This window comes from Galeopterus variegatus, unplaced genomic scaffold (assembly GCF_000696425.1).
Source record: "Galeopterus variegatus unplaced genomic scaffold, G_variegatus-3.0.2 Scaffold3032, whole genome shotgun sequence".
Lineage (NCBI taxonomy): Eukaryota > Metazoa > Chordata > Mammalia > Dermoptera > Cynocephalidae > Galeopterus > Galeopterus variegatus.
Window position 1 is genome coordinate 22,754 of NW_007729143.1, and position 15,495 is coordinate 38,248.

General features: G+C 44.0%; 1 protein-coding gene across 1 annotated transcript in view; it reads left to right on the forward strand.

Annotated features, from left to right (window-relative positions):
* ADCY1 (adenylate cyclase 1 (brain)) overlaps positions 1-15,495 on the forward strand; it is a 111,917-nt gene that overhangs the window by 7,990 nt on the left and 88,432 nt on the right. Inside the window, exon 3 of the mRNA XM_008583761.1 lies at positions 3,561-3,672. Within this exon, the coding sequence (XP_008581983.1) occupies positions 3,561-3,672 (112 nt within the window). The remainder of the gene's footprint in view (positions 1-3,560; positions 3,673-15,495) is intronic.

The window sequence follows — 15,495 nt, forward strand, 5'->3', positions numbered from 1 at the left end:
AAAAAAAAAAAAAAAAAAAAAAAAAAAAAAAAAAAAGATAAATAAGCAAGACACAGATATATCTGCATGATCTCACTTATATGTGGAACTAGAATAGTCAGACTCATAGAAGCAAAGTAGGATGGTGCTTGCCAGGGGCTGGGAAGAGAGGAAAATGGGGTGATCTTGGTGAAAGTGGACAAAGTTTTAGTTAGGCAGGATTAATAAGTTCTGGAGATCTAATGTGCATACAGTATGGTGACAGTAGTTAACAATACTTTATTGTATACTTGGGATTTGCTAAGAGGCTAGATCTTAAATTTAATCTTCTGAACACATACACAGTAGTAACACAGTAGTGGTAGAGGTGATGGGTATGTTAATTAGACTGTAATCATTCACGATTTATATGTATATCAAAACATCAAGTTGTATGCCATGGACATATACAATTACATGCTCACTTATATGTACATGCACATACACACAGTTTTCATGACAGTGGTATCTCAATATAGCTGTTAAAAATAAAATGTGATATGTACATAAGATGGAATACTATTCAGCCTTAAAAAGAAGGAAATTCTGGGCCAGCCCTGTGGCTCACTCGGGAGAGTGCGGCGCTGGTAGTGCGAAGGCCGCAGGTTCAGATCTTATACAGGGATGGCCGGTGCGCTCAGTGGCTGAGCGTGGTGCAGACAACACCGTGCTGAGGGTTGCGATCCCCTTACCGGTCAAAAAAAAAAAAGAAGGAAATTCTGGGCCAGCCCTGTGTCTCACTCGGGAGAGTGCGGCGCTGGTAGTGCGAAGGCCGCAGGTTCAGCTCTTATACAGGGATGGCCGGTGCGCTCAGTGGCTGAGCGTGGTGCAGACAACACCGTGCTGAGGGTTGCGATCCCCTTACCGGTCAAAAAAAAAAAAGAAGGAAATTCTGTAATACGTGACAGTATATGGATGAATCTTGAGGTTATTATGCTAAGTGAAATAAGCCAGTCACAGAATGACAAGTACTGCATGATTTCACTTATATGAGGTATATAAAATAGTTTATAGAATCAAAGAGTAGCGAGGTGGTCTCCAGAAACTGGGAGGAGGGAGAAATGGGAGTTACTAGTCAACCACCAGAAAGTTTCAGTTAAGCAAGATGAATAAGCTCTAGAGATCTGCTGTGCAACATTGTACCTATAGTCAACAATAATATTTGTACATTTAAAATTTTTTTGAGATTAGGTCTCATGTTAAGTGTTTTTAGCACAATGAAATCTATAGTTGGAGCTGCAGCTGGAGTTGGGCAAGGTACATGGACACCTGAGTGCCTTTCCTTCAGCTCTCTTCTTGTCTGGAACAAAAATACAGACGTGTGGAGTCATCATGTTTCTTCCCTGCAGAAAAGTCTCCTATCTTCAGCCCCTAATGGGCTTTTTGGTCCCCCAGCAGCTGGTGGGTTGATGCTGCTGGGCGCAGGTGCAACAGCCTGAGATAAGCGGGGAAACTGAGCATCCCTGTTGCTGAGGTGGCCAGCCCTACCTCAGCCCTTCTGGCTACCCCCAGCCATGGTCAGAGATGTCCTTCTGTATCCCAGATGCAGACATCTCATTGCTCTCTTCACCATCCTCATTACAATCCTCCAGTGGTCCTGAATCACTCTAGGGTTAAAATCCAAACTCAGTGCACCATTTGCAATTCATAGTGAATACACACATAACAAGAGTCCCAGAAGAGAGGAGAGAGAGAAAGCGGCAGAAAGAATGTTTGAAGAAATAACAGCCAAAAGTTTCCTAGATTTTGGGGAAAGCAAACTACACTTCCAAGAAGCTCAGTGTACTCCATAGTGGATCAACTCAAAGAGACCTGCACCAGGACACATCATAGTCAAACTGTCAAAAGCCAAAGACAGAGAGTCAATTTTGCAAGCAGCAAGAGAGAAAGGACTCATTGCCTATGAGGGATCTTCAGTAAGATTAGCAGCTGATTTCAAAAACCAGGGAGGCCAGAAGGCAGTGAGATGGCATATTCAAAGGCTGAAATAAAAAGGCAAGAATTCTGCATCCAGTGAAAATTCCAGCAACATCACCTGCTGTTCCCTCTGCTGGAATCCTCTTCTCCAATGTCTGCATGCCTCCCTCTCTCCTCTCCTTGAGGACTCACCTGACTGGTCCTAGGTAACAGTACACACAGCTCTATACCCATCTTTCCTGCTTCAGTTTTCTCTATAGTTATGCACGTCACCTTTATATACTCTAAATGTCTCCCCCTCCCCTGAGTGGAATGGAATCTTTCTGAGGGCAGTGATTTTTGTTTGAATCTTTTGTTCACTGCTACATCTCAAGCACCTGGAACAATGTCAGCACATACAGCTCTCAATAGATATTTGTTGAATGAGCAAGTGAATGAATGAATGTATGATAACACACATTATTACAACTGATTATAAATAATTATTGAGCTCTTATTAGGTATGGGATGGACTCTAGTCTTATTCCTATTTTACGGATGAAAGGATGGACAGGTGGCCTGGGGTCTGGTTGCTGTAAACAGTGGAGCTGGGAAGTCCCAATGGAGTCCAAGCTCTAAGCCCCTGACCCTTTCCTGCCCTCCTGGATTGTTGGCCCGTCTTTGGTGACACCCTCTGTTGTCAGCAGGAATCGTTGTTTACCTTTACTTGGCACTCATGGCTTTCATGTAGGGATGCTGGGAGATGGTCTACGGTTCAGGAAGTCCCAAAGTTAGAGAAAAGCCGAGAGTGCTTTGAACAAAGGTGAATGAATGATTGGGACCGTGTTTTATCATGTTTTAAGTTATACATTAAAGCCACAAAATTTTTAAAGACAAAAAATCATATACGACTTTATTTCTCAAATATTTTGCAAAAAGCATGTTTTAATTTTATAAGAAGAAAAAACAAAAGAAAACATCTTTTTAAAGTCTTATCATTTCCATAAAAATATTTCTGGTCTGTGGGTGGACACTTATTTAGGCTGAACCCAGCTCTGCAATAAATAGACACCCCAGGATGAGGAGGCGTTGGCACAGAGAACGTGTTTCGTGTTCTCATTGCAGACTGAGGGACGGCCCTTTCATGCAGGAATTCAAGAATTCCATCTTTCCCATAATGCAGCTCTGACCCCACCCAAGGCTTCATGGTCACCTGCATCCAGCTGGCGCAAGGGGAAAGAGAGGGTGTGGAAGGGCTTATGAACTTCTTAAAACCATGCCACTTCTTCTTGGGTGCTGCTGGCCACAACCCGGTCACGGGACCTCCCAGGGAAGGGGGCAGGCCTGGTGGATGGTGGGCGGCATCTCGCCACGTGGTATGAGGTCAGTGTGGGAGATGGCGAGCTCTGAATGGCTCCAGCAGCTAATCCCTTCTGACCTAGAGGGAGTCCTGCAGCTTCCTGAGCCTCAGTCTTCTCACCTGTAAAATGGGAACAAGGGAGCCTTCATTTCCAGCCTGCACAGAGGAATAAATGTGGTAATTTATTCTAAAGTAGTTTGTAGATGTAGACGTCTCTACAACTCTGGGGTCATTATTTCCCAAGTGACTGGGAGGAGGGTGGCCCTCTCACCCCTTTCTCTTGCAGCATCCTGTTTGCTGACATCGTGGGCTTCACGGGGCTGGCATCCCAGTGCACAGCCCAGGAGCTGGTGAAACTCCTCAACGAGCTCTTCGGCAAGTTTGATGAGTTAGCCACGGTAAGTGCAGCATTTTTCTTTGTTGAATTAAATTAGAATTGTTTCTGTAATAATAATATGCTGGGTGGGTTTCCTGTATTTTGAATGTGAACTAGACCGATTGCTAAGCAATTCTGCTGGCAAGGTTATACATCACCCATGTTTTTAGCCTCACTGTTCATTGATTTCTCTCCTCGGACCTGAGCCTTGCACTTGCCAGATAAGGAAACGCTTGCACAAGCATGGCCAGTGTGCCTACTCAGAAAGGCTTCCAAGCAAAAGACTTTGTTGTGCGGGCCACGCAGCCATTGTCTGCCCTGAAAGTGGCCTCAACACCATCCTGCCCTGGGGCAGGCAGAGCTGGGGTTACAATGCCTGGTTCTGAGGCAGCCATGCCTGCAGGCTCTGCTGGAGCAGGCCAGTGCTGGGCCTGCCGCCCTTCTGGTATTGACTCTTGCCTGCTGGATGCCCAGCTGCTGACCCTGACGATGCCAGGCCGGGGAAGCGGCCACCCTCACCATCGGCGCCTGGTTCTGAGGCAGCCATGCCTGCAGGCTCTGCTGGAGCAGGCCAGTGCTGGGCCTGCCACCCTTCTGGTATTGACTCTTGCCTGCTGGATGCCCAGCTGCTGACCCTGACGATGCCAGGCCGGGGAAGCGGCCACCCTCACCATCGGCAGGCTGTGTGTCAAGGGTTTTAAAGACCTTCCTGGGATGGGTCACATCTGGTAGCTAAGTCCTGCTGAAGGTCTGCCACTGCTGTGCTAACAGCCTCGGCTTGTCCACATGTGTGTTTGGATGTCGAGACGAGCAGCCAGCCAAACCTCCATGAGTGGCAAACATCCCCTCGGCCTTTGTGGCCCTTGTTGTGGGGAACTGGTCTGGGGTCTCAGGAGCCCTTTCTGGAAGTTAGCCATGTTGGCCACATAGCCCCTGAGGGGCTGCTGGTGTTCCTCTTCTCCCCACAAATGTGCCAGTGTTCCCAGAGCAGAGATGGGGCACACAAGGCCGGGTTACGAGCTGCAGGAGCCGAGGGACTGTCGCAGGCCTGGGAGAGCACGCTTGCTGAGCGACAGCAATACCCCAGTCCTTGTTTTTCCCTACTGCCCACAGGAGTATCTGGGGTAAATTGTACTGCTCATAGCAACAATCATATCAGAAGCTAAGAACGTGCCCTGTTACTATGTGGTGGGAATCCCCCCCCGCATCTGTCTGGCAAGTCCTCGCGGAGACTTTGCTCCTGGCCTGTGCAGGAGGGTGGCTTCTTTGGGAGGAGTGACCATATCCCAGAGGCCTCCCCTCTCTGATGGCACAAAGGGCGGGGTAGGGAGCCTGGGGTGTGAGGCTTGCTGGGGCACTGCTCACCTTGGTTTCCTTGAATGCCAGACACCCACTGTCCCTGTCCTGCAAGGACATGGCAGGAGCACAGGGAGATGGAGCCAAGTTCACCTTCCCGTGCAACCTCACTGGAGGTGGGCAGGGGGCATTGAGGTCGGTGGGAGAGGGAGTGGGCGGCAAGCTCTGTCCAGAGAGTCAGCAGCTTTCTCAGAAGAGACAGTGATGCAAGGTCTCGCGAGAAACAGTGGATGTTCCCTCGATGAAGGAGGGAAGAGGGGAGAAGCAGACCCCGGCCAGGGACAGGCTTGTGAAAGGTACAGAGCTTGGGCAGACTCGCTGTGCCTGGCAGCAGTTTAGGGGTCAACTGTAGGTGGGAGAAAACTTGGGAGCCTGTCGCAGAAACCTGGGGTAGGGAGATTACGGGAGGAGAGTTGGGTGGAGGGTGGGCACAGGGGATTTTGGACACTGCTCCCTTTGGGAGATTTCCATGGGGAAAAAAGGTCTTGATCCCCTGCATTGGGCAGTGGAGCCCGTTTCGCTTACGGCACCGCATGGATAGCCTGGGCCAGCGTTCTGTGGGACGCCACTTGGGAAAGGCTGTGTCATCTTTCCCAAGGATGAAGGAGGGTGGTGGTCTGCATTTGGGACGGTGCGCTTTCTGGCCGTATGTCGTTTTGTTGGGCATGGGGGTCACCTGTCTGCAATGCACTTGCAACCTTACTCATGCTGTCCACTGGCTTGTCCCCTTGATGTGGCTGTGGCCGTCTTCACACATGCCCTCGCCCTCTGTGGTGAGGCTGCCTGGCTCTTCCTTCCCGTCAGGTGCAGGCACCTGTGGGTTTCTGGCCCAGTGTGAAGTGGGAGGTGCATGTGGCTGATGCTCCCAGGAGGGACGGAGGGTCGAAGGCTCTCACAGACGCAGTGAGGGGCTTGCCTCCTATGTCTTCACCAGGAAGCTTGTCCTTTTGGAAACTTCTGAATGGAGGGTACTGCTTGGCCCCTCCTGGGCCCTTTCCCTCTCATTGTGCTCTGGGCTTGAGCTGCTGCCAGGATGGGGCTGGGCCCTGTGCCCCGGCCATCCAACTCTGTCTTTCCAGCATCGTTGTCCCCATGGGGCCAGGAGCCATGTTCAGTCGGCCCCAGCCCCTCTACTGTCCCCCCGGAGACTCCCCAGGGGCTCTCGTTCTCTCAGGAGGCACCTGCCTTGGGGAGTTCCCCTTCCCTGTCAGGCAGCTGATGGTGTCACCAGCAGGATGATGAGGAAGGGACAGACCTCAGTGGCCAGCGAGCAGGCATAGGAGTCCTTCATCCTCCCAGGCTGAGCTTGTCTGTTCATTCTCTTAACCGTGTCCTGCAATAGGCGGAAGTTTTTAGTTTTCGTGAAGTCCAATTTCTGAGTTTTTTTATATCAAGGATCAAAACATTGGTGGTGTATCTAGAAAAATCTTTGCCTAACCAAAGGTCACAAGAATTTTCCTCCTGTTTCTGGAAATTTTATATTTTGGGGTTTTGCATTTAGGGCTGTGATCATTTTGAATTTTAAAAAGATGGCTCCTTCTGTGTCTGGCTGCATGGGAGTCGTAAGGGAATGAAAAGTTGACTTCTTTCTGATTCTTATAATGCCCAACAATCGTTGTGGAAGACACAGACCTGAATCCTCATGGGACTCAGGATCTGCTGTGGAGAGGCCATTTTTCCACCGGCATCCCTGATGTCCCTGACATGGCATGAGGTGGGAAGACAGAGCCGGCAGACTGCAGGTGAGGTTGGTCAGCTTTTTTGCAGTGCCTGCCTTCTGCACCCCAACCTCCCCCTGCCATGCCTTGGGGCTCAGAGAGGAGCCAGAGAAATGGAAAGCCTGACCCTGGCCTGAGGGGGCATCATTTGAGAACTGACCCCAAATGCTCATACACACAGGAGAACCTGGGGGTGAGGTGCCAGAAAAGGAGTCTGGAGTCCGGCTTTAAAGCCCACCCCGTGAAGCCCACCCCAAGCTCACCCCACATACAAGTAGGTGCTTTCCTGGTGAAGCTGCCTTCTGCGGTGGGAGTGACAGCTGCAGAGTGAGGGGCCCCTGGGTGCTCCAGGGCTGTGTAACCAAAGCATGTCATCAGACATATTGGCCATCAGTAGTTTCACAGCACAAAATAGCGGGAAGGAGATGAGCTGTGGGAGCAGGTCCAGGCTTGGGGACTGGGCCTGTTGCTTCTCTTGAGCCCTGTCCTCAAAATCAGAGTAGAGCTTTAAGAGCCTGGGTTGAAAGTTTTGAGATTGGCTGTACTATGCAGCATGAGAAAGGATGCGAGGGCCAATTGGGCGCATGAAACTTTCTAATATCCAGCCGCGACATGATGTCATAGTCATTCTAGGAAGAGGCTTTCAGGGTAAAGCAGCTTCCCCAGGGCTGCTCACCTGGGGTCAGAAGCAGTGTCACTGTGGCTCCAAAGCCTGCTTCCCTAGAAGGAGAACTACTCTTCCTTCAAAGCCCCAAAGGCCATCTTCTCTGTGGGGCCTTGACCATTCGGCCTCTGACCTTTCTCCAGCCTTCTGTGGAATGGGGTGCATCCTGTCCCGCTAACACTGCTCATCCCATTATGATACTGTGTGCATGGCCCATTTTCCATCAAGTTGGTGGCCTCCTGTGGGCAGCCCAGTGCTGAGCAGGGAGCTGGCACACAGTGGCCATCCCTGCATGTTTATTAAGTGGGACAGTGCCATGCCTGGGTGTCCACTCTGATGGCCTCTGGACTCCTTGGCCTGTGATCTGAAGATGGGAGACCTCTGATGGTCAGAGGAGAGGCTGGAGTAGCCTGCACTGGACACCTGCTGGCCGGCGGCAACCTCATCTAGAGATTCCAAGCTGGCCTGGGAGCTTGGTTTAGAGCAGCAGCTGTGAAGTAAGCAACCTCCGGCTGGCTTCCCTGGATGGTCTTGGGTGTTAGATGTCGTGGGGATTGGAGGGCCGAGGCCGAGCTTCCCAGACCCGCGGCACTGACAGCATGCATGGCCTGGCTGAGGAGGACACAGCCCCTGGCAGGTTCCTGTCAGGGGCTGCTTTGCTGTTTCTCAGCATTTGATTGCAGGGCCATCGTCATGTCACCTGGGACACAAAAGAGCAGATTCCTGGGCTTGATCCAGAACCACTCTTCAGAGTCCCAGGGCCCAGGAATATGCATTTTACTAACTGCCCTGGATTTTTGCAGGCTACTCTCTAAGGCATGTGTTTATGTACAGACTCTGGGCCTTGGAGGCGGGTCCCTTTGCATCCACTCCCAGTTCCTGCTGGGGATGGGAGTGGGCCTGACCTGAGGAGGGAGCAGAAGAACATGTGACCAGAGCCCCCGCAGGGAGGCAGGACAGCCTGGGAGCTGCGTTTTTGTGTTTTCAGGAAAAATATTTATTGAGAAACGTCCTCAAATTTGTGTATTTCATGGAAGACTTAGTGACTACAAAGTGAATCTGACCATTTCCTAGCAAAGGTATAAACAGGTCTGTCTTCTTCCACCTGGCCTGCTTCTTTCTCCCAACAAACACCACCACATGTGGCCTCCCTCCTGTGCAGCTCCCATCACTGAGTGGAGTTCTGTGGGTCAGTACCTCTGTGCTATGCTGTCTCCACCTGCTCCAGCACCTGCTGGGGTGGCTACCGCAGCTCCTTGGGGTGAGCCTTCGTTCCCACCACATGTGGCCTCCCTCCTGTGCAGCTCCCATCACTGAGTGGAGTTCTGTGGGTCAGTGCCTCTGTGCTATGCTGTCTCCACCTGCTCCAGCACCTGCTGGGGTGGCTACCGCAGCTCCTTGGGGTGAGCCTTCGTTCTCTAAGGCAGACCCAGCCCTTTGCTTCTGGTTACCAAACCTTTCCTGGGCTTCCCACTGTCTTAGGCGGCACAGAGTGCTTTTGACTTTAGAAGAAAAAGTAGCTTTATTGAGGTACAATTGGCATATAAGCTGCACATATTTGAAGCATGTAGTTTGGTATATTTGGGCATATGAGCATACGTGTGAAGCCACCGATCACCACAATCAAGATACTGAGCACACCCCTCACTCCAAATGCTTCCTGGGCCCTTTGTAATCCTTCTCCTTCCCACTTTCTGTTTCCTCTCTCCCTTGTGTCCAGGCAACTGCTAATCTGCTTTCTGTCACTCTAAATAAGCTTGAATTTTCTAGAATCTTTTATATGTGGAATAATGCAATAAATAGTCTATATTGTCTCCCTCTGAGTCAGCATGATTGTTTTGAGATTTGTACATCTGCTGCGTGTGTCAATCCTTCATTCCCTCTTATTGCTTAGAAGTATTGTGTGGCTGTACCAAAGCTTGTCTGTTCATTCACTTCTTGATGGATTTTTGGGTTCTTTCTAGGTTTTGGTTATTACAAATGAAGTTTCTGTGAACATTCATGTGCAAGTCTTTGTATGGATGTGTGCTTTTAATTCTCTCAGTGAATACCTAGGAGCAAAATGCTAAATGTGGTAGATATATGTTTAACTTTTTAGGAAGCCGACTGTATTTTCCGAAGTGGCTGCACAATTTCACAATCCCACCAGCAGCATATGAGTTCCAGTTCCTCCACATCCTTGTCAACACTTACTGTGGTCAGTTTTTAATTTTAGCCATTCTAATAGGTGTGTGACCAAAGTGGTGAAGCGTCTTTTCATTACTTATTGGCCACCTATGTATCTTCTTTGGTGAAGTGTCTGTTCAAATATTTTACCAATTTTTTCTTTTCTTTTTCTTTTTAAGTTGAATTGATTGTTTTCTTATTGTAGAGTTTTAAGAATTCTTTATATGTCTACATACAAGTCTTTTATCAGATATGTATCTTTTTTGCAAACATTTTACCCCAGACTTCGGCTTGTTGTTCATTCTTTTGACAGTGTTGTTTGAAGAGAAGTTTTTAGATTTTATAAAGTCGAACTTATAAGTTTTTTTTTTAATGAATTGTAATTTTTGTGTTGTATCTAAAAAATCTTTTGCTCCAAGTACTATAACTGTGTGTGGGTTTCCCAAGGCTGCTGTGGCAAATTATCACAGAATGGGTAGATTAAAACAATAGAAATTTGTTTTCTCACACTTGTGGGGGCCCAAAGTCTGAAATCAGTATCACTTGGCCAGAATCAAGATGGTGGCAGGACTGGATGCTCTCTAGTGGTTCTAGGGGAGAATCTGTTCCTTACCTCTTACATCTTCTGTTGGCTGGTGGAATTCCTTTGCTTGTGGCCACATCACTCCAATTTCCCTGTGTCTTTACATTGCTGTCTTCTTCTCCTCCTTCTTCCTCTCTCTCTTTTTCTCTCTCTGTATGTGTAAAATCTCCTGCCTTCCTCTTATAAAGATACATGTTATTGTTTTCAAGGCCCATCTGGGTAATCCAGGATGTTCTCCACATCTGAAGATCCTTAATTTAGTGGCAAATTTAGTCACATCTGTAAAGAACTCCCCCCCCCCATAAGGTAACATGCAAAGACTCTAGGGATTTGGTCATGGGTGTCTTTTGGGGGGACCATTTTTCAGCTTATCACACACTGTGAGAAGTCATCCAACATATCTCTGCATTTTATTTAGTCTCCTTATTGGAAAAATGGGGTTAAGTATGACTATTTCGAAGGGTTAGTGTAGTGAGAAGTACAGAAATAGCAGGTAAAATAATAAAAAGTATAAAACATCTAGCATAGCCTCTAGGACAGAGTTGACATCCAGTGGATGATGATTATTATTGTTACCAGAAAAGCTAGTACCAGTGGGGTCAGTGATGTTGAAACTACACAGTATTTGAAAATTTAATGTGAAAAAATTAGGAGCTTCTAACATGAAGATATAAGGTCATTTCTCTTTAATCTCATTAAGTTCTTAATTCATAGCCAGATAACATTTTATGCTAGAAATTGTCCATTTATCAGTTGTGTCTGTTTTAGAGAATTTTCAAGTGACTGTTGTCTTGCTACCATAATAATTCGGTTGGTTTCTACTTGAACTCTGTAAATGTTCACTGATTCTGCTATGTGCTGGGAACTCTGCTGTTCACCGGGACATGCATATCTAAGCAGGACACAATCCGTGATTTGTCAGCCTCACAACCCAGAAGGTGAAGAACAGTAGTTTTCCTTAAATACTTGCTTCATAGAGTACATACTATATCACAATTGAAATTACTACATTAACTCAGTTATTCTCCATTTTAGAAGGTCTGCATCCAAACTTGAAAACTGTTATCATCAGCATCATGACTGACCATGATTTATGGTCAATGAAATGAAAACACAGCATAGTACTTATAAATTCTTCTTGTGTACAAATTTTCCATAGCTTTACAAATATACATTGCCCTAAGGAAAAGCCATATGAGAAGGATACACAAAGAAATTCTTGGCTCTATAGCCTTAGAATGTCTGGACCCAGGTCCTGTGATTTCTCCAACTTTTTTGTTGTTTTTCAAAGTGATTTTGACTATTCAGGTCATTTGCGTTTTTATATGAATTTGAGAATCAACTTGTCAGTTTCTACAAGAAAGGCTGCTGGAATTTTGTTTGGGATTGTGTTGAATCTACATTATCAATCCAGGGAGAATTGCCATCTTAAAAATACAGAGTCTTCTCATCCATGAACGCAGTGTCTCTCTCCGTTTATTTAGATCTTGTTTAATTTCTCTCAGAAATGTTGTATAGTTTTCAGTATACAGTTATTTCATATCTTTTATTAGATTTATCCCTAAGTAGTTTCTGCTTTTTTATAGTATTGTAAATGTTATTGGTTTTTAACTTTTAATTTCTGATTGTTACTGTGTGTAGCAAAATATGATTGAGTTTTTATATTGATTTATTGTTCTGAAACTGTTAAACTCACTTATTTCTAGTGGGTTTTTGTAGATTTCCACTGAATTTTCTACATAAATGGTCACGTTGTGTGCAAAATGAAGACAATTTTATTTTCTTTCCCATCTGGATGCCTTTTATTTGTTTTTTCTTGCCTTATTTCACTAGATAGAACCTCTGTTTAAATCATTTGTCATCTTTTTGCTGTCTCCAGGTAAATCTATTTGCCAAGTCAAATAGAAGTGGCAAGACCAGGCATTCTTGTTCTCAATGTTAGTGAGGAAGCATTCTTTCTTTCATCATTAAGTATGATGTTAGCTGTAGGTTTTTTTGTGGATGCTTTTTATCAAGTCAGGCAAGTTTTCCATTATTGCTAGTTTGCCAAGAGTATTTACCAGAAATGGATGTTGGATATTTTTGTCTTATTTTTTGCATGTATTGGAATAATCATGTTTTTTTCTTTTCTTTTTTTTGTCTGCTGATATGATGAATTGCATCCTTGCATTTCTGGGATAAACCCTACCTGGACATATTGTATTATCCTTCATATATTTTTGCATGTATTGGAATAATCATGTTTTTTTCTTTTCTTTTTTTTGTCTGCTGATATGATAAATTGCATCCTTGCATTTCTGGGATAAACCCTACCTGGACATATTGTATTATCCTTCATATGTATTGTTGACTTTGATTTACTAAAATTTTGTTTTGAATTTTTTCCACTTACATAACTTATTCTGTCTTCTCTCTTTTTTTCTTGATCATTCTGGCTAAAGGTTTGTCAATTTTACTGATATTCTTAAAAGAACTTGTTTTTGCTTTCACTGATTTCTCTATCTTTCTATTTCATTAATTTCCTTTCAGATTTTTATCATTGTGTTTTTCTGCTTATTCGGGTTTCTTTTGCTCTTCTTTTTGTAGTTTCTTAAAGTGGAAGCTTAGGCCATACATTTGAGACTTTTTTTTTTGTCTTTCAATATAAGCATTTAGTGCTTTAAACTTCCCCTTGTTTTTCTGCTTATTCGGGTTTCTTTTGCTCTTCTTTTTGTAGTTTCTTAAAGTGGAAGCTGAGGCCATACATTTGAGACTTTTTTTTTGTCTTTCAATATAAGCATTTAGTGCTTTAAACTTCCCCTTGAAGTACTATTTTCTCAGCATCCCAAATTTTCTTTGTTGTGTGCTTTTTAAAAAATTTATTTCAAAATACTTTCTTTAAAAAAATATATAACGTAAGAATTGCCATTTTAAGCATTTTAAACACACAGTTGTGTGTAATTAATTACATTCACAATGCTGTGCAACCACCACTTCCAGTTCGAAAACTTTTTCATCATCCTAAACACAAACTCTTTACCCATTAACCACTAACTTCTCATTATTTCTTCCCGTTTCTGGTAACTTCTGATCTATTTTGTCTGACTTTTAAAAAAATTTATTTTTCTTAATCGATGCTTGATAATTGTATATATTTATGGAGTACAATGTAATATTTGTACATTTATGCAGAGTGCAATTATCATATCTGGGTATTTAGCATATCCATCACCTCAAATATTTGTCATCTCTTTGTGTTGGAAACATTCAAAATCCTCTCAATTAGCTACGTGAAGTTATATAGTAATTTTTTGTTGACTGTAGTCTCCGTACAATTCTATAGATCTTATTCTTCCTATCTTGCTACTGTTTTGTGCTCATTGGTCACCCTCTCCCATACCCCATCTTCCCTCCTCTTAACAGTCTGTAGTAACCACGAATCTGCTCTCTACTTCTCTGAGATCAACTTTTTTAGCTTCTACATATGAATGAAAACATGCAGTATTTCTCTTTCTGTGCCTGGCTTATTTCACTTTACATAATTTTATCCATGCTCATCCCTGTTGCTGTGAATGGCAGAATTTCACTATTTTTATGGCTGAGTAGTATTCTATTGTGTAAATATACCACATTTTAATTTTCATTTATATTTATTTATTTATTTATATTTATTTTAATTTATCGATATACATTATAGTTGATTTTCATGTCCCTTTACCAATTCCTCCTTTTCCTCCCTCCCTCTTCCCCACCCCTCCATCATCTTCATATATGTTCGCTTGTTTTAACAAGTTCAAGTAATTGTTGTGATTGTTGTGTCTTCTTCTCACCCCCCACCCCCGTTTGTTTGTATATTTATTTATTTATTTTTATTAGCTCCTACAATTAAGTCAGAACATGGTATTTCTCTTTCTGTTCCTGGCTTATTTCACTTAATACAGTTTTCTCTAAGTCCATCCATGTTGCTGTGAATGGTAGTATTTCATTTTTTTTAATAGCAGAATAGTATTCCATTGGTAGATGATACCACATTTTCCTTATCCACTTATCCAATGATGGGCATTTAGGCTGGTTCCAACTCTTGGCTATTGTAAATAGCACTGCAATAAACATGGGAGAACAGGTATTCCTTTGACATGATGATTTCCATTCCTCTAGGTATATACCCAGCAGTGGAATAGCTGGGTCATGTGGTAGCTCCATCCGTAATTGTTTGAGGAACCTCCATATCATTTTGCATAAAGGCTGCGCCATTTTGCAGTCCCACTAACAGTGTAGGAGGGTTCCTTTTTCAACACAACCTCGCCAGCATTTGTCATTCTCAGTCTTTTGGATATTAGCCATCCTAACTGGAGTGAGTTGGTATCTCAAAGTTATACCACATTTTCTTTATCCAGTTATTCATTGATGGACATTTAGGTTGGTTCCAATTCTTGGTTATTGTGAACAGAGCCATGGTAAACATGGGAGTGCAGGTATTCCTTCAACACATTGCCTTCCTTTCCTTTGTATATATATATCCAGTAGTGAGATTGCTGGATTGTATGGTAGTTCTATGTGTAGTTTTTTTTGAGAAACCTCCATACTGTTTTCTATAATGGCTATACTAATTTACGTTGCAACCAACAATGTATAAAAGTTCCCCTTTCTCGTCCTCACCAGCATTTGTTATTTTCTGTCTTTAATAGCCATTCTAACTGGGGTGAGATGTTATCTCATTGTGGTTTTGATTTGCATTTCTCTGATGACTAGTGATGTTGAGCATTTTTTCATATACCTGTTGGCCATTTGTATGTCTTCTTTTGAGAAATGTTTATTCAGCTTATTTGCCCAGTTTTTATACTTTTTTTTTTTTTTTACTATTGAGTTCCTTGCGTATTTTGGATATGAATCCTTTGTCAGGGGCATAGTTTGGAAATATTTTCTCCCATTCTAGGTTGTCTATTCCTCCTGTTGATTGTTTCCTTTACTGTGCAGAGCTTTTTAGCTTTATATAATCCCATTTATTTATTTTTGATTTTGTTGCCTGTAATTTTGAGGTCTCATTCATAAAGTCTTTGCCCAGTCCTGTGTCCTGAAGTGTTTCTCTTGTGTTTTCTTCTAGATGTTTTATAGTTGCAGGTCTTCAGTTTAAGTCTTTAATTCATTTTGAGTTGATTTTTGTATATGGTGAGAGGTAGGGATCTAGTTTCATTCTTCTGCATATGGATCTCCTGTTTTTCCCAACACCATTTATTGAAGAGATTGTCCTTTTCCTTGTGTATGTTCTTTGCTTCTTTGTCAAAAATCAGTTGGCTGTAGGTATATGGATTTATTTCTGGATTCTCTATTGTATTCCATTGGTCTTTGTGTCTGTTTTTGTGCCAGCACCATGCTGTT